General features: G+C 29.3%; 1 protein-coding gene across 2 annotated transcripts; it reads right to left on the reverse strand.

The window, feature by feature from the left end:
* Positions 1-1,647: 1,647 nt before the first annotated feature.
* LOC145195051 (CTD small phosphatase-like protein 3) lies at positions 1,648-8,352 on the reverse strand. 2 transcript variants are annotated; one of them, XM_090069913.1, is made up of 3 exons: positions 7,134-8,342; positions 6,091-6,127; positions 2,108-2,568 (listed from the first exon to the last, which is right to left on the reverse strand). In XM_090069913.1, exons 1-2 carry the CDS (start codon positions 8,194-8,196, stop codon positions 6,105-6,107), a joined length of 1,086 nt encoding a protein of 361 aa, XP_089926039.1. In that variant the 5' UTR covers positions 8,197-8,342; the 3' UTR covers positions 2,108-2,568; positions 6,091-6,104. The 2 variants fall into 2 exon arrangements, with proteins under 2 accessions (XP_079928941.2, XP_089926039.1); XM_080072815.2 differs by lacking the exon at positions 6,091-6,127 and having other exon boundaries at positions 1,648-2,568; positions 7,134-8,352.
* Positions 8,353-19,053: the final 10,701 nt, after the last annotated feature.

Consider the following 19,053-nt stretch of genomic DNA (forward strand, 5'->3'; position numbering starts at 1 on the left):
ATGACCTCTAGTAAGGAATCTTAGTAAAATCATACTAACATATGCTACAGATTGTCAGTGTCCTCCACTTCTATACCTTCCATATCATCTTCTAACTCGGTTTTTTCAGGTAGAGAAGGAACTGGAACTCCTAGTCCATGTGGTAGTGGTTTAATAGCAGAAAAAATATCAGGATAGATAACAATATGATTTTTCTTTCTATTGTCACCTAAAAAAAAGTCTAACAAAAAAATTCTATGAACTTGTTTGGATTTATCAAGAACTTTTTTAACCAATCGAAATCTTACCTTAAAGATTGGATTTATCAAGAACTTTTTTAACTAATCGAAATCTTACCTTAAAGATTGGATTTATCAAGAACTTTTTTAACCAATCGAAATCTTACCTTAAAGATTGGATTTATCAAGAACTTTTTTAACCAATCAAAATCTTACCTTAAAGATTGCTCATGTAAAAAAAAAAAACAGTCTGTAGTCTTTGTCTCCTCTCCACACCATAGGAACACTAAATGATAGACAGTTTGCTTTGCGCTCAATCCAGCGCCTTAAGGCTTCGACATGGGCTTTGCAGCACATATGCAGGGCAAAGCTTTTGCCTTGATCGCCAAGCCTTATTCCGATGTATGCACGGTAAAAGGACTTTAGTAAGGGAGTAAGAGTGGATTGCTGGCCACTAAAAGCTACCTTCCCTTACACAGTTTTATCAAACATAAATTATTCAGCTGATGCATTTGCCTGAAAAATGAGATTTTTGAATAAAGCTTTAGAAATATAGTTTAAATACTGTTTATTGATATAGTAATATACTCCTGCTGACCGTCACCTGAAGACTAGCAAGCACTTCACAAGCGCTCGTATTCAAATGAACATTGAGCTCTCTTACACCATCTAAAAAGCTCAATGTGTATCTCAAAAACTAGACCTAATTAAGCAGTATGAATGCTTGATTCGGATTTAGAAGACAAATTTCATTTAGAACCACCAAAGAAAACCCTAGGATCATTTTTGACGTGGAAAGATGACTATTTTAAGCACAACTTTATCATCATTGTAAAATAAGTAAAATGATAACACTCAAAAGAACGATTTCCTTAGAAATACCGCTAAACTTACTAAAATTCCTCATTCATTAGTTCCAAAACGTCAAGATGTTTGTTTAAAGACTTTTTTATGTGTACGAAATCTATGCAGGTTAAAAAGTATGTACATGTATTTATATTTTTTTCTTTGTTTCCTGTCATTGCCCTTTTCTTTCGTGAGTGCAATCTGATAAAATACGAAAATAGAAAATTTCAAATAATTTAAAATAATTTTTACTCTTGATGTTTTTTATCTGAAAAATATGTGAAAGATATTTTGGTACTTTTTTGTTATAGTAAAAGCAAAAAGAAAAAACAGTTTTTAAACTTATCGCCCAGTTATTTTGGAACCTGTTGTATTAATTTTAATAACGTACTAATAAAAGTCTTTTAATTTTATTACTAATTAAATTCGTTTTTTTCTTTCTTCTAGTGCACATTTTCGCAATAGAAAAACATTCTTTTCGAGCGTCATTTCAAAATACCAACATAACACATCCCAAAGGAATTGCATAGATAATTGTATTTAACTTTTTATCTTGGGTAATAATTATAATAATCAAGGCATGAGCTATTAACTTATTAACAATTAAAACTTAACTATATATTTACACGTTTCAATTAAACATCTAAAATATAACAAAGTAAATAATAATAAAAAAAAAATTTGGACTTCCATAAAGTCAAATAAAAACATTAAAATCCTTTCAAGAATCTAAAATGAAAGAATTATGGCATTTATAGAAAAAATTGCCACTATTACAAAATTAAAAAAAGCAACAGAAATAGAAAATCTTTCATAAAACAAATTTGTAAAACAAAAGCAGAAAGTCATTAAACGAAATATTTACAAAAAAAATTAAACTTATAAAGTTACGTTTTTATTTTTGCAGTTTGAACAAGAAAAACTTGAGTAAAAAAACAAAAAACATTCTAAAGTTGTTTTTTGTGTAAGTTCATCAATGAAACAGTAGAGATCATTTTAAGATGACAAACTTTAATCAATGAACACGAAAAAATGTCAACTCATTTTTTTTTTTTTTTTAATACAAACAAAATGTAAAAAAATAAAATTTTGTTTTGAATCTGGGAAAAAAATCCTCAAAATAATATTTGGGCTAAACATCTGGATCGAATTGTCCCGTTACTTTTACAGATTTTCAAATTTAAACCAACACAATAAAATATGTACAACAGAACTAGAGCAATCTTTAAACAAATTAGGTTCATGATGGTATTTTTATACAGGCAACGAACTTTTGTTAAAATACATTAAGGAGGTAGTAACTCATGCAGACGATACCTATCTCTAATGTGTGGTCTGACATCTTCATTTACTTCCGCTAATTTTTCAAGAAAGGGTAACAACTCCAATAACTCACAATCATTCTCATCCATAAACCATGATTCAATCGGGATCCCATTCGCCATCTGATACGCGAACGCTTGTGGAGAATTATCAACAATCATGGTACGCTCTAGGTCACGTCCTAAAAAAACTGCTATTTTTAAAAATCTTGAAACAACTTTTTGGGAACTTTTGTATGCACAAACATTTTTATTTTACTATAGAAATATCATTTACAATGTAATCATTTCAAAACTAACAATTGAGATATTTAAAAATAACTGAGCATCATAGAAATATGCACCTTTAAATGAAATTAACAGCGTAAATTAAAATCATGAAAATGCAAAGAACTGTTAATGTAAGTGTTCACCAGTATGAATGCATTTTTTTTTTTTCTTTTTTTCTTTCAAGAACAACAACTAAAATATTTAAAGCTACTTTTTTTGAAAATATTTCATTGGTAATTAATTATCAAATGTATAAAAAGAGTATATCTGAATGTTTGCTCTCAATACCACCATTTTTACTCTAAAAAGTAAAACTTCTTAACTATTTAATTTCACCAAAACCTTGCAACAAATTATTCCTTCATAGCTATTGATTTTCACTAATATTATCAATAATTGTAATAGCAACTAATTTAATATTAGCAATCACGTTGAATTTAAACATTATAGTGAATAATACTAAACGATAATAATTTTAATCATAGTTAAATGAAATGTAATAAAAACATATCATAAACTAGATATATTACATTAAAACATGTTAATATAGTAATTAATAAATACTATTTAATTAGCTTATATTAATGTTATTTAATATTAAAGTAATTGCTAGTGTTAAAATCTTCATATAGCAATTTTAAATAAATGCATAGTTGCAAAATACTAGTGTAAATCAATAGTTATGAAGTTCCATTTTGTAGAGTAAAAATAATGATATGGAGAGTAAAGATGTAAAAACATAAGTTTGTAAATAAAACTGTATAAGGCTTTTTAAAAAACATAAAAGTTTTTGAGATCTGCACAAGTTTCTATCATATTTTAAATTAAGGATCAGAAAAAAGCAAAGAATTTCAATTTCCTTATTGTTAGATAGTATTATAACAGGTGGCCCAAGATAAATGGCATAGATAATATTTTTATAACTTTGTTATTTTTTTAGCTAGAACAGTGAATTTTTTTAAAAAGATTTATTATTAAATTCTCTATAAATCTGTCTTGTTGGCTTTGTTTTACGGTTTTTAATTTTATTTGTAGATAATGAAATCTAAAGATTTGCAAAAGCTTGTACTTTCTAAATACCAAAATGGTGATGGTCCATCAAAAATATTTGCTTATATTAAGAGTGTCATTGGGTTTTGTACAATAAATTGGTGGTGTCAAATGATAGAGAGACAGGTTCTATTGAGTTGAAATGCCCATCAGGTGGTCCAAGATCAGTTCGAACAAATGCAAACATTCAAAAAATCAGAAGTTGTCTGAAATGTAAAAAGAGGATTTCTTCTCGAAAATTAGCTAATGAAATCAATATCTCCAGAACCAGAGAAATTGAGATCCTTTTAAAGTGTTCAAAGAATACTTTAAAAGGATCTCAATTTGCAGGCATACAAACACAGAGTTGAACCACTGCTTACAAATGGTCAGAAAGTCAAGAGAATTAAATTTGCAAATTGGATAAGAAACCATTTTCAAAAAGAACAAACACTGAAAATTCTGTTTTCAGATGAAAAAATTTTTGATTTAAATGGTATGTACAATGCCCAAAATGATCGCATATGGCCCACTAATCGTAATGAAGCTGAAAGATGGTGGTATTAAACAGAAACAAAAATTCCCTCAAAAGTTAATGGTTTGGTTGGGAGCTTGTTCAAAAGGTGTTACACCACTGGTTATTTTGGACAAAGATACAGTAAATCATGACTGGTATATAAAAAGTGTTGCCAGTGGCCTTGAAATATGGAAATGAGATGTTTGGTGATGATTGGACATTTCAACAAGATGGAGCAACCTCACATACGCATCATTTAACTCAACAATGGTGTCATGATAATTTTCCTGCTTTTATTGACAAAAATCACTGGCCTCCAAATTCCCCCGATCTCAACCCTTTAGATTACTCAGTATGGGATGAACTCGTTCACCAAATGAAATGGAAACAAAAACCACTGGCCTCTAAATTCCCCCAATCTCAATCCTTTAGATTACTCAATATGGGATGAACTTGTTCACCAAATGAAATGGAATAAAATTAAATCAAAATTAACATTAATTCAAGAACTTAAACGAGCTGTAAAAAACATTAGAATAAATGTAGCTTTAGAAAGTTGTACTAGTTGGACCAATCGCTTATATCGAATGTAAAAAAATAATGGAGGCTATTTACATTAAATAAATCATGTCATTTTGTAGAGAATTTAATAAATCTTTTAAAAAAAAATTCACTTTTCTAGCTGAAAAAATAACAAAGTTATAATAAAAATACTATGCCATTTATCTTGGGCCACCCGTTAGCAGGGTTTTTTTTAAGTTGGGGTTTCTTCTAAGATGGAGTTACACAAATAAGTAAAGTTGCAATATAGTTGGTATAAGTAGTATAGGCATTCAGGAGAAAATTTATCTATTAGAAAAAAAAACTTAAATCTTTATAGTATTGATTTTTTCTTATCACTCAATTCTAAATTTATTTAAATTACACAGATAAAATTATAACTTTCATGAAGTCATTCATAAGAGAAGTTATCTATCATTCATAGCAAGTTTTATATGATATGCATCTAAATAAACCTTTTATCTTATCATGTATAATTTGAAGACTCTTAATAATAAAAACACACAATTTAATCATTTAATTATACATTTCGATCATTTCACCTGCTTAAATTTATTTTTAAACTGTAGAGTGGTAAATCTCATTAGTAATAGCCTCACTTGCTCCATGGAAATAATTGTACCCAAATCTGAATCCAATTTGTGTTCATTCTGCTTTTCTACTCTGTAATCCTGGAAATCATTTGGTGCAGTGGCTAATCTCTTAAATGCATTTGAAATTTGTTTGATATAAAAGAAAAACTGTATTCTGAAAATTTTTGTAGCAAGTTAAAGAAATCAACTCTTTATTCAGATTTCAGCACTCTTAAATGCTGTACAACTTGGTGTCAAAAAAATTAGGGCAATATTTGAATGTATGATGAAACTTATGTCATACTGAACATTGAGCAAATTTGTGGTTACAATTATTAGTTGTTATGATTTGAGTACAGTAAGCCACAAATTCATGCTATTTAAGTATCAGGAGTGATGTACTTAAATAAGCATGAACTTGTGGCTTTACTGAAAACAATGAAGACATCTTGACTTACAGAACAACTTTTAGTAAGCTCCCACCCTTACTTAAAACTATCATTTGTATAAGATGAGCATTTTTTTAAACTTAAGAATGACTGTTAGTCAGATCATTATGGATGACCAAAATTGCTTGCAAAAACATGATGATAATGGAAAGCTATGAATGCTATCAAGGAAGTAAGATTAAAGTTAACTTCATTTTTGGCTTCAAGGTTAAAAGATTTTTTAAAAAATATTGCATAGTTTTAAAAAAAAATCTTTTCAAAGATTGTTAAACTCTAGAAAAATTGATAAATGCATCGCCCACTTACCTTCTTTTTCCTTCTCATGATAAAAACTTTGCCAAAACTAAATACAAAAGCTAAGACTTGAGAGTAATATACAGGTTATAGCTTGCTCTCATTTTACATTTGGTTTTAGTTGTTGTTTATTTTCAACATGGTGCCTAGAATTTTTAAAACCATTCTTTAGTGATGAATACACAAACACAGTATTGAGCATAATATATTTTTAGGAATAAGCATTTTTTTTTTTTAAAATAAGCATAATTCACTTTGAATAAATTGATTAATCATTCTTATCATGAAACATCACAAACATCATCTTTCTTGATACTTGTACAAAGTTAATGAAGCATAAATTGTTTTTCAGCACATTCAAAAAAGACTTAAGTTATATAAAATAAAAAAAACTCTTAAAAACTGAAAACTGATGTTTAATACTAAAGTTTAGGGAAAATAAAAAATATAATTTTTATATGGCAGTTCTTGTTCACATAGAAAACCTATCCTTAATAGTCATCCAAAGTTTGTAATAAAGCAAGGTGGGGTGAACTTACCAGTTGTTTAAGCTGACTTTTGCTTGAAGGATTTACTGATTTAAATCATAATTATTCACAATACTATGTGTAACACAAGACGGTTTTCATCAACATTATCAGTCATCAAGGTACTCTATTGTATTTATTTTAATACAGCATCAACACAGATAATATTCTTCCTGATTATTTCAAAATACTGAGTCCATAAAGTTAATTAAAGTAAAGTATAATTTTTATAAACTTCAAACATTTTATGAGTGTCTGGAGTCAATTATCTTAGTCAATTATCTAAAACTTTAAAGTATATACATATGAGTGCTAAAGATTTATTATTTGAATATATCAATAATTTAATTTAAATGATACTATTACATGTAAACAGATGCTGATATAAAATGAAACAGCTTAGTGTGATCTAAAAAAACTTAATGATACTTTAAACATTAGCATAAATACAGTAAAATTGAATTGAATTATGAGTGCTCCACCTTTTAAAACAATTTTCAAAAAAAAGAATGTTAGTAATGTATTTACCTAGAATATTAAGATCTTTGATATAATTTCCTTGTACATGCAAACAATGTTCTCTGAATAAACGATGTCGAAAAAATTGCCTATGCGGATCAATAATATTTAAAAGTTTGTCTGCATAAACACGACGGGAGGCAGTAAATAAAATAACTTCATACAACTTTGATACTCTTTCCAAAAATTCAAGCAAATGAGGTCGCAGCTTTACAAAAAGTTGGTAAGTTACATTATCAAAAACTACATCAAATGTCATATTATATGTTTCAAGTTTACTAAGACTACAATGAACAAGAGTTTCATCTAGATCTAAAACAAGGGTCATTTGGGGAGTCCTTCGTGTTGGTAACGGAAGTACTGTTTTCCTAAGATAAGCCTCTGATGGTGGTGGTGGAATATGTTTTATAAAATAAAAAGGATCAAATTCCTCTGCTTTTTCTTCTTGATGCAATATTGAATGAAATGGTTTGATTTCTGTATATGCAAAGTTATTTTCATCAAAGCATTTTTGAGAAACAGATGGATTGTCTGATTCATAAGTTGCTTTGCTAATAGTAGATGATTTATTGAAGAAAGAAAGAACAGGAGAAAACAATGATCCTAATAATGTTTGATTACTGGCTGTTAATTTATTATCTTCATACTTTTCAAAATCAAAATCATCACAAACTGACTCAAGTTCACTTTCATCACTTATGTACTTATTACATTCTGCAGTAACAACTATTCCTTTATGCACACGCTTCATTTTATTTTTTTCACAATCAGCATTGAAAAAATCATTTACAGTTTGGAAGGAATTAGTATTTATCAAACGATTATCAACATCAAAAGATTTATCTTCACAGGATGACATACAGCGAACTTGCTCATCATTTCCATTCTCATCTATTCTTTTTTTTTTACTAATACCAGGCCATATCAAAGTTTTTAATGTTGAAAAAAGATTCATTTCATTGCCAGATTCTAAAATTTCAGCACTGACATGATCATTAGTAGGTTTTTCTTCTCGCTCCCTCCACTTACGCTTATTTGTAGCACGTGTTTTTTGACTCGCCATAACTGGCATATTGTCAAATAAATACGAAGAAAAATATAAAATCCAATATTTACATATTTTCTTACTACTCAATTTAGATTTTTATTTTTAAAAAATTATTAACGTACATTCAGTTTAGCAAGCTGTAACAAATTTCCCACATGACATTTAAAAAAAAAGAATCACAAAAACATTAAAAAAACAATATTTTCTTGACCAAACTAAGCTGATAATTGAATTATAACTAAATAAAAAAACAATTGTTTTCAAATATAAAAATGGCTACTACATGTATATAATATATAGACTTACCAAATTTTTAATTAAAATATTTTTAACATTACTTTATAATTGGTTTAGAATAATTAAATACCGGTCAACAAAACTAACCTATGCGCAGATTACCAACGTTGAACAGATGTCAAAAAGAAGCGAGTAAGTTAACCCAAAGCACATTCTGTTAATACAATTAAAATCTGTTAAGTTGTAAAAAATCAGGAGCTATCATAAAATTTCTTGTATTTGACTGCTGGTGTTTTTGATATTTACATTAGTTTAATTATTGTTTTAAATTTCGTAGATATAACAGGTTCAAGTTGAGTGAGAAAGTTTAGTAAAAACAAATTTATTTAAAAAATGACTATTACAATGACAATCAAGCATGAGGCTTTTTTTACTGATTATTTTAGGACTTACTTTAAAACATATCTTGACGGTAGTTTAATGACAGCGAATTGGCTTTGGTTGCAATTGTGTTCTAGGTTGGTTTTAAAACGTATGAGAAAATGTATTACCAATTGATTTCCTTAATCAGTGGGGCTGCATTTAACCTAACGGCAGAGTGCAGAAGGGCACTACCTTCCCTCTCTTGTCCCTTCTATTCAAACCACCGCCACACTTATTGATACATGAATTCTGCACTTAATTGCTGCATCCCGGTATCTGCGTAGAAAGTTTTGAAAAGAATTTTCCTTATTAAAGCGAAAGAAAATATAGTTCATAATTTAAAGTTGACTTTCATAAAGATGGCAACCAAAAATTAAGCAAACAACAATATGATTTTCAGTAATATGGTTGTTAACAAAATTAGTGCAAAAAAATTATCCTTACTGAAATATTGCTGCCAAAATGGAGTCCAAAGTTAGGCGTTTAAAGCCTCAAATGGTTTAAGATAACTAGTCTGTCACCAGAGTGCTCAATTTAGAGAAATCTTTGAGCTAAATTTAGGACTAGTTGTTCAATACTTGAAGCCATTATCACTCAATAGGCAAGCGCATACAGGTAGCTTCAAGAAGTGCATAACCACTGCTCGGACAAGCGAGAACTTCAATTATCTTATGCTGAGTAACACACAAGTTAAATAATTGTCTTTGAACTCAAATGAAAAAAATTTTTTTTTTCTTCTAAGAAACAACAAAAAAAAAAAATTGGTTACGCTGCTTACTTATTTACGCAAACCCATTTTAGAGATAGCCCCAATGGAACTGAGGCTATTAAAATTGGTGAATGTAAGTTTTGATAAAAACTTAATGAAAAATCTGCTTATTAAATATTCATCAAAAGTGCCATATTTGATCAGTCAAATCCGAAGCTCTCCATTTACAGTTATTGCGATAACTTCCTCGTTTTCAAAGAAGTATTGACCGAATGCATCTCACCAATAACACTTTGAATGGAAACAAGTGGAAGACCTCGGACTGCATCCAGTTGCTGCTAAAGAACTGCAACACAATAAATAGTGGTCTGATCAAGGAAGTGTCCAGCATTAAAATGATAGTAGGCTCGTTAAGTGAAACCAATCATTTAACAACAGACACAAAGTTCTAAAAATGTTATCATCTATTACCGATTCTTAAGACAATACAAAACAATTCTGAGTTATATGTAAAGAAATAATAGACATTGTGCATATGGAACTTAATAACTTAAGGTGTTTTATTGTAAAAAATAAAAACTAAAACAATTTTTTGAACAGGTATTAGTTGAATTCAGTAATTAAGCCCTATTTTATAAAAACGACAAAATGGCACACTTCATCCAAGTTGGATAAAGGAAAGTGAAGTCCATATTATTATTATTATCATTTTTTTTTGGTATGATGTAACCTATGGCGTTTTATCGATATTCAATAAAGTAAAATATTATCGTAATCCTTATTTAATAAAGCACTGATGAAACACTGATGAAACACTGATGAAGCACTAATGAAGGTTGGATAACGATGAAGGTAACAACTTTGTTTTGAGAAAATTATTTCAAACCCAATCACATTGAACGATTGTCTCAGGTCCAAAATCTCCCATAGAAAAAGAACCTTTTTTGGTATTTCCAAGTTCACCATTAAAGATGCGACTTTATCCTCAGATGGATAGGCCACCAAGAACAATTCCTACTGGTGGCAAATACAGCAAAGTGAATACATGGAGTATCAGTGACTTCTGCTGAAGACTTTTGGTAACAATCTCTGACAGAAGATACCATTTTGATAGCATGCCAAAATATTATCTTTTATAAAACAAAACTATGATACATTAACATTACTTATTGCTAAGTGGTTATCAATAAATGACGAGGAAGAAGGAGTTAAAGTTAGCCCCGTGTTCTTTCTTCCAGATTGAAACTCAGAGTACGAATCAGAACAATCAAAAGCCATCCATAATCAGAATCAGAGAATAAAGTCTAGTTAAGATCTAGCTGGACCGCCTGCCAAGATGAGAATTTTCGGAACATTAACTGCATCATCAACAATATCAAGTTTATCCATTTTTGAAGTAAAGAAAAATTTTGTAAAGAAAAATCTGGCGAATCTGCAATTTGCAAAAAGTGCAATGTAAAGATAATGTGCAAAGGATTTTCTTCTAGTGGGCTCCTTCGTCATTTAAAAAATGCACATAAAGATTTGTTAAATAAAATTGTATGAAAGAAAATCACATTGTTTGTTAAACAGCAGACTATCGAGGAAATTGTGTCAAAGCTAGCAACTGTGGATGGCTTCTCAATAAATGCCATAACTAAAAAGGAATTCATTAGAAAATAATTGTCTGAAAAAGACATGTTATTAACAAAAAATCCATCCCATTTTATGATTATGATAAAAAAACAATATAATTTAGCTAAACAAACTGTGGTTTTAGAGATAACAAAAGAAATATCTAGCGGGTCGCGATTTTCTTTATCGTTAGACGAATTCACTTCTTTAAAAAATCGACGCTATTTAAATGTAAATTTACACTTATCAACAAAGTTTTGGAACCTGGGATTGACTCCGATAGCTGGATCACTTCCTGCAGAAACAATTGTTGATCTGGTTGAAAATAGACTGTCAGATTTCAATTTATCAATTAAAAAGCACATCATAGCTAGTATCACTGACGGAGCATCCGTAATCCGGCTAAGCGGTATTGAACATCAGCTATGTTATGTCCACGGACTTCATTTGGCAGTACGTGATGTTTTTTACAAAAAGTCAGACTCTTCAGCAAAATATATTGAATTTGAATTGCAGTTGCATTATTCCGATGAAAGATTGAGTGATTACGATGAGTTTGATGATATATTTGACTATAATGATGAGTCATACAGCTTAACAGGTGTTACTTTTAATGATGATTTACAAAAAAGCGTAAATATAGCCTTAACAATTTAGAAGGTTTGAAAAGTGATTCGAATGTTCCGCAAATCACCTCTTAAAATGACGTTTTACAAATCTATGTAAAATCTATGTTTCATGAAGAACTGAAGCTGATATTAGATGTCAAAACTGGAATATTAGATGTCAAAACAAGGTGGAATAAACTTGTTGCAATGCTAGAAAGACTCCTTAAAGTAAAAACATACAAACTAAAAGCAATGATCGATTTAAAAGAAGTTCTGAATATCTCCGAAGATGAATATGCGATTATGAACGCTATAACAACTTTTCTGCAACCAATTAAAGTAGGAATAGAAAGACTTGGTAGAAGTAATACTACTCTACTTGACGCAGAAGGTGTAATGATATTCATCTTAAACGATTTGGCGGAGAAAAAAAATATGATAGCTAATAAACTGCTTCAATTTGTGCAGCAGAGAATTGAAGAATGCAGAAATGCCAATTAATTTGGATTACTAAAATTTTTAAACAACCCAATTAGTTATAATCAGGAATCAAATATCAACTCCAAACTACTCTTACCGTCCAAACCCGTATTAAAAGAATTTATACTAGGTTGTACGTAGAGGATGCTAGCACTAGTTTATTAAATAATGAAATAGTTGAAGTGAGTCGTGAAAATGAAAATATGGTTTCTGACCCGTCAATACCTCAACCTGTTGCTCCAAATTTATTATCTAGAAGAAATTAGCAACTGAAAAAACCTCACAAAAGAAATCAAACTTTTTGAGAAAACTGGAAAGCGTAGCGAAAGTTTAGAAAGAATATACTCCGCATTAATGACCTTTAAGCCGACATCAATTGAATCAGAAAGAGCTTTTTCTGCCGCGGGTCTATTTATGGGAAAAATTCGTTCACGATTAAGTGACAAATCAACTGATTGTTTATGTTTTTTAAAACAATATTTTATTTTAAATAGTAATATAGATTAGCGTGCTAAGATAAATTTGTGTCAGAAACCGCTTGTTATTATATTAAAAATTATGCCAGGAAATCCCGGGATAAATAAGTTACACACCGAGAATCCTGGGATGCTAAATTTACGGAAAATGAAAAACCCTGCTGAAAAATCATTCGCTCTTAAAAAAATTTAATAAAATCCGTTTCTCACGAAAGAAACCTTTAAACGGCGTCAAACGAATCATGGCACAGTGTGAAACTTCAGTACTTTGTGGTGGCTAAAATTTGAAAACCTTTTTAAGTAAAAAATTTATGGTTTTTTTTTAGTTATACTATGTTAACTTAGCCTCAGTGAATATTTCATTTTTCTAGCTTAAATAGTTTGTGAGAAATTTGGGTAAATTTAGAGAAAATTGCAAAAAAAACTCCTTTAATTAAAAAGAATTTTAATATAAAACTTGAATATCACATTTTATATCATTAAAGTAACATAATTGTCTTATCATTAAACCTATCAGAGTCAAAAAATATCACTCAAATTTTTGTCATCTTCAAATTTTTTTGTCAATTTCATCGTGTTTGTCAAAGGTTGTCTGTACAATATTTTTAGAGGTGATTTCACATTCACTTGCTGTGTTAAATATCTCAAAAAAGTGAAAAAATGTGAAACTAAACTTTTGGCAGGAGTTAGTGAACATGTCATAGATTCGATTGTGACGTACATCTCAATTAAACTATTCTAAACAAATTTTTAAATGAGCAAAAAAAGATGAAATTTAATATATTTTATCTTAATATATTTTATCTTAATATATTTTATCTTAATTTTCGATTTAACGAGGGAATTTGAAAGATAAACCAAAGAGAGTATTTTTTGAAAATAATTGTTAAAAATTACATTTAACTTTGGTTTTAACGATATGTAAGATGATATGTAATGATACGTAGAGGGGAAAGTTTTATTCTTTATTGTATAAATGACTTTCTAAAAAAATCTCTTTAAGAGTATGATTAATGATTTTTTTTTTCGAAACTTTTGACTTCATCATTAAACATCTCCAAAACGGTATAATCTAGAATATTCATATTTTGGATATTTTTTACCCAATGTGCTCCTAATAAAAATCCATAGTCAAAAAAGAATTTTAAAATGTAACTGTTTTTGATTTTCGACCTCCTGATTCCACACTGTAAATTGTTCTCTGTTTAACTTTCTATACCCTTTACGTCATTTAAGTCATTCAGCTTTTAACGTCAGTATTTAACGTCAAACATTTAACGTACTCGATCTCAATAGTCTTGTTTATGACGCATTTTTTACCAGCTTCGCGTTTCACTTAACAACAAAAAAGTTAATTTTTTTAATAAGCTGAGCCTACCATATGATACTTCTTACACGGTATTAGCAAATATAATAAAATTAACTCATTATGATGACTTAAATACTGGACGAAAGTAACCACTATGCTAAATGTCACACTTAAATAAAACCTTTTTTACATAAAAGAATTAATCCTACAGTTACAGAAAAGAGGGTTTCTAAAATACTTCCCAAGTGTGAGGGGAAAAAAAACATAGCCAAACGGAAAGCACTCGAGGCATTTATCAACTTTAAGCCTTTTAATTGTATTTTTCTCTTCAAATTTGTAGTATTGTAATTTTCATTTGTAATAAATTTATTTGAGAATAAATTTGGGTCCTCTTGAAGCCACCGTGGTGGGACCACCGCTGAATGGGATAAAGACACACACAAAAATGTTTTAAAATTCAAAAAAATATATTTTTAAGTATAAAAATTCTACGTTTAATTATAAAAATACTCATTTAAAAAACATTACTAAATTTTTCTCGCTCCTTAACCAAGATTTATTGATAGCAGACTGTCACAATGACATGGATGCTCCCTCTATCTCTTAAAATTCACCCATGTCGGTTATAATTTTGCAAAAATGCTGTTTTCAGTAAAGTTCCTTTAGACCATAAACAAGAATTTTTTCAAATTTCCAAGAATGGACGAATTCAAAGCAAAAGTCACATAATATTTGAGATCTTGAAAAATCAACTTTTCTATAATTCACACTTTAGAATAATGTAGCAGTCAGCAATAAAATCCTCTAATTCAGAAAGGTAAATAAAAAGATTAGGTTCTATAGATGGTTTACTTCGTTGAGTGGCAACAATTTTTTTTTTTTTTTTTTTGATAATTCAAGCCAAGGTTTTACTTGCTTAGCAATATCAAGGGATCACTAGTGAACTTTTTGTTTTCTGATGTGCTAATGATAACTTTTAGAAAATTTTTTTCTAAAGACAAACCGAAAGTAGGTCATCAAACCGGCTTTTGTAATCATTTTACTTTTAATGGTTTCTGTTGCAGAAGCTGGCAAATATATTTTGAATATAAAAATATAAACCTTTTTTACAGCTTCGTAAAAGGAAATACTTTTCCTTTTTAACAATTTAAAAACAATGACATGAACTAAAAAAAAACTTTTCAGCTGCTCGGTTTGAACAGAACCAATCACAATTGCTCAATTTGAAGCAATCACAAATGCTATTGTTATGAGTTTACTCCAACAAATTAGGAGAAAAGAATATTCATTGAATAGCCGGGAAAGATAAACTCTTGATTTTGTTATTATAGGTTTTCATTATTACTATGTAACAACTTGGACCTCGAAGTTGCTCCCAACTACAGCAACGTGTCAAATTAATAGCCGATTGAGAAAAATACTTATAGGCGTTAAAATTAGTAATTCCACAGTTCGGGATTTCGGCGGAGAATTATAAATTTGTCTTAAATGTTTTCCGTTACAGATTTTCTTTAAAGTAAGATAACATCTCGTTTCCATTTCAGAAAGACTTTTTTCTATAACCATATGGATAATACGCATATCATCATCTCAAAGTAAGAACGAACCATCTCCACTTTTTTAAATCAGTTTTCGTATTAGAGCATAAAACAACTCAGCTCCATAGAAATTTTAAAATGCATCAATCATTAAAATCTTATTCCTTTGGTAAAAAACATTTTACGTATGTCTTCAAAGTTTTGAACATTTTGTCCACAAAACAAATAATCGAGCTGTTTGAAATGGCGTGATATAAAAATGGTTTCATTTTAATATCACGATATTGAACCTGGTATTTATTTCACGCATTATGCATTATAAAGTCTTTTCAATATTTTTATTATTTTATTCTCTTATTTAAATTAAAAATAAAAAAGGGTCACATTTTTGTTCACAATTTCTTTATCTAGCAGGTGCTCATAAATTTAAACTTCGAAGCGAAGTTGTAGACAGCCAACTTCCAAATAAACAACAAGAAAAAAATCCAAAGTAAATAAAAAAAAAAAACCTCTTAAAAATTTTAGACGTTTGATTGGTTACTTGTAAAGCAGTTTTGATTTTGTCTGGTGTACTTTGATCTCGATTTCTCAACACTAAATAGCAACTAAAGTTTGCTGTTTACACTCAAATCTTTTTTGATACAAATTGCAACTAAAGTTTGTTGTTTACACTCAAATAAAAATCTTTTTCGATACCAAATATCATAAGTTTAATTTTGACAATTTTATTACAAACTTGACAAAAAATTAAGTAATGTTGTAATTTATGAAAATAAATTAGAAGAAAAATTTTGAGTGAAACTTTTAAAACTCTCTCGAATAAAAAGCAAAAGGGTTCAAAATATATGATAAATTAAGAATACAACTGGTAAATACTCTTGTACAATAATTTCATAAGAAACTTAAAGTTTATTTTTTAAATTACGTTCTTAATACTCCCGATTGCACTTCTTAACATTTTTCCCGGGTTTTTTATTGTTTCCACTTTTTGTGAAATTGATTTTGGTAATCTTGAACTTTTCGATGAGCCAGGCTTGGTTTTCTGGTCCTTCTCCTTGCTTTTAATCGGTGCTGTTTTCAAATTGTTTGAAGGACGCATCAATGCGCCCATTCCCAGTTTAAGGATTTTAGCTTGAAGATCCATTCTTTAAATTTTTCTAAACATAAAAATTTACCACAAATGTTTAAGAAACAGTTACTACAATTAAACAGAACAAAAATTTCTTCAAAGTTTTGAGTTTTCCAGCTTTATTTTTGTAAGTTCTAATCTTTTGAGAACTTAATGAAGTAAAAAAAGATTGCAAACAAAAATGAAAAAGGATTGACGTAGAAATTGAAAATTATCTTTCATTAAATCAGTAACCATACAAACTCAAGTTCATTGTAACTCTCAACAAGATTTCTTTTTTATTTATTAAAAGTTTTCAATTTATTATTTAGTGCGAAACGACAAAGAGATTTTCTAAAACTATTTTTAACGGCTTAATAACTTTTCATTATTAATTTTTATAATATTCATGACATGCTTACTTATTCTTGATGGAAACTGCAAAATGAGTTAAGCAAAATGCAAAATGAGTTAAGCAAAGAAAACAAAAAGGCTTTAAATAAATAAAATGAAACCAGCGACCAAATATTGTAAAAAACTAACAGCAATGATTCGTTTATATTTAAAACTCCAATACAGATAATCAGAGACTGTTACATCTTATATTCTTGTTTGTTAAAGAAAAGGCTTGAATTTATTAGGGTTTCTAGCTTTCAACCAAGTTGACGGCTTCAATATCAGTTTGACTTACTGCGCTTTATCCAAGATAAACGCAGAAGATAAAATTAGATGCTGTATGAGTTTTAAAATGCCGTTTTAAGACGACATTGATAGGCAAGAACTGATTCTACCCTAAACTATTGCGATTCCATAACTGTCATGGCACAACCTAGGAGCACAGCTACAAGTTTCTTTGAGACAGATTTAATTAATGAAGAACCCAAAACCGGGTCGTGGGTCAGGTGACAGAGGCTTCGGGACAAAAAAGCCTCAAATTTTCTTTGTTGTTTTACATAAATTTTAGCAAGACAAAAAATTTTACATTTACTATATAAAGCACCTACTTTTGAGATTAAATCATGACAAAATAAAAATGGACCGAGGTCTCTGGTTTAGCTTTTAAAAATGATGCTGTTTTCCTTTACAATGTTAGCGAAAAACTTAAGCAGAATTTTGCTCTAACTGTATAACGGCTAAGGGCGTTTAACAAAGGACGCATGAATAATTGGCTCTTTTTCATCAAGTTAGGTAGTAAATAGTAAAAATCTCATTAGTGTACGAAACTCTCTTCATAGTAAACCGAACTATCTTCACAATGAAAAAATTTTTCTGAAAAAAAAGCATGCCTATGCCTTTTTCTGAAAAATTCATGTAGACTAAAATGATTGATCCTTCTGTATCTTTATCTTATAATGTTTGCGTTTTGTTTCCATTTTCTAAACTTTTGCAAGTTAAATTAATGGCAAAAATTGACGCTATTTTAGCAGAACATCGGCAGCGAAATAAAAACAAGGTTCATTTTGATTTCACCTGCGCCAAACTTTTTTTGGGCAAGTGAAATCAAAATGAACTTTTGTTATCAGATAAAATATTGCAGCAGATTTTAAAACGTTGAAAAACAAGCAAAATTTGTTCGTTTCATTGAAATTGATGTATCAGCTAAAGTTTGTGAACATTTTCTTGGTTTCTTAAATGTCAACAAAACTAAGAAAAAGGATTTTAACGGAATCAATATTTATTTTCAAGAGCAAAAAATATTCTAATTAGTGATTCCGGAGGACGAGATTACGTAATGATAATAATATGAAATACAAAAATCAGGGCATTTAAAGTCGATATTTGGAGAAAAATCAACGAGCATTTTAAATGCCTTAGTTTAAAGCTAGTAGTTTTAGATGATCCTCTGAAACAACGATTTCATTTTGGACTCATACAAAAAGTGTAAGCGTTATTTGCAGCTTCAATGTCACGTTGTAAAACATAAAGGAGTGTTGTTGTGTTACACTTGACCCCTTTCAGATAAAAAGATGAAAAAATATATTGCAAAAAAGCACTTTATTGAATCCAAAGTATATTAGAAATCCCTTGATTGATAATCGTGATTTTGTTGAACTAACGTAATTTTGTTTTCGAAAATGCAGTTGTAAAATGACATTAATGGCAAATAAAGTGTGTTAAGCGCGAGTTATCTAAATAACGACTGAGAAAAAAACGGCCCCAATATGATTACGGAAATGATTTCGAATATGATTACGAATATAGCCCTAAACTCTTTCGATGAAAGATTTATTTTTCTCCAAAATCTTTTACTTCAAAAGCTTAAAATATATTAGCGATATTTAGCAATAACATGCAGCTTAACTGTGTTTAACTGTGCAAGTGAATTTACTGCACTTTCAAAATTATTGGTTCGGGAGGATAGGTAGGAGTAAGGCACTT

Source organism: Hydra viridissima, unplaced genomic scaffold (assembly GCF_058129835.1).
Source record: "Hydra viridissima isolate aposymbiotic clone 2 unplaced genomic scaffold, HvirCarnegie_v1 scaffold_13, whole genome shotgun sequence".
Lineage (NCBI taxonomy): Eukaryota > Metazoa > Cnidaria > Hydrozoa > Anthoathecata > Hydridae > Hydra > Hydra viridissima.

Excerpts from the sequence above, each read along its gene's own strand:
- LOC145195051 (XM_080072815.2), bottom strand. The coding sequence starts at position 8,196 with ATGCCAGTTATGGCGAGTCAAAAAACACGTGCTACAAATAAGCGTAAG. Across the intron at positions 2,569-7,133 it reads CAAAGATCTTAATATTCTAG|GACGTGACCTAGAGCGTACC; the intron begins GTAAATACATTA and ends CAGTTTTTTTAG.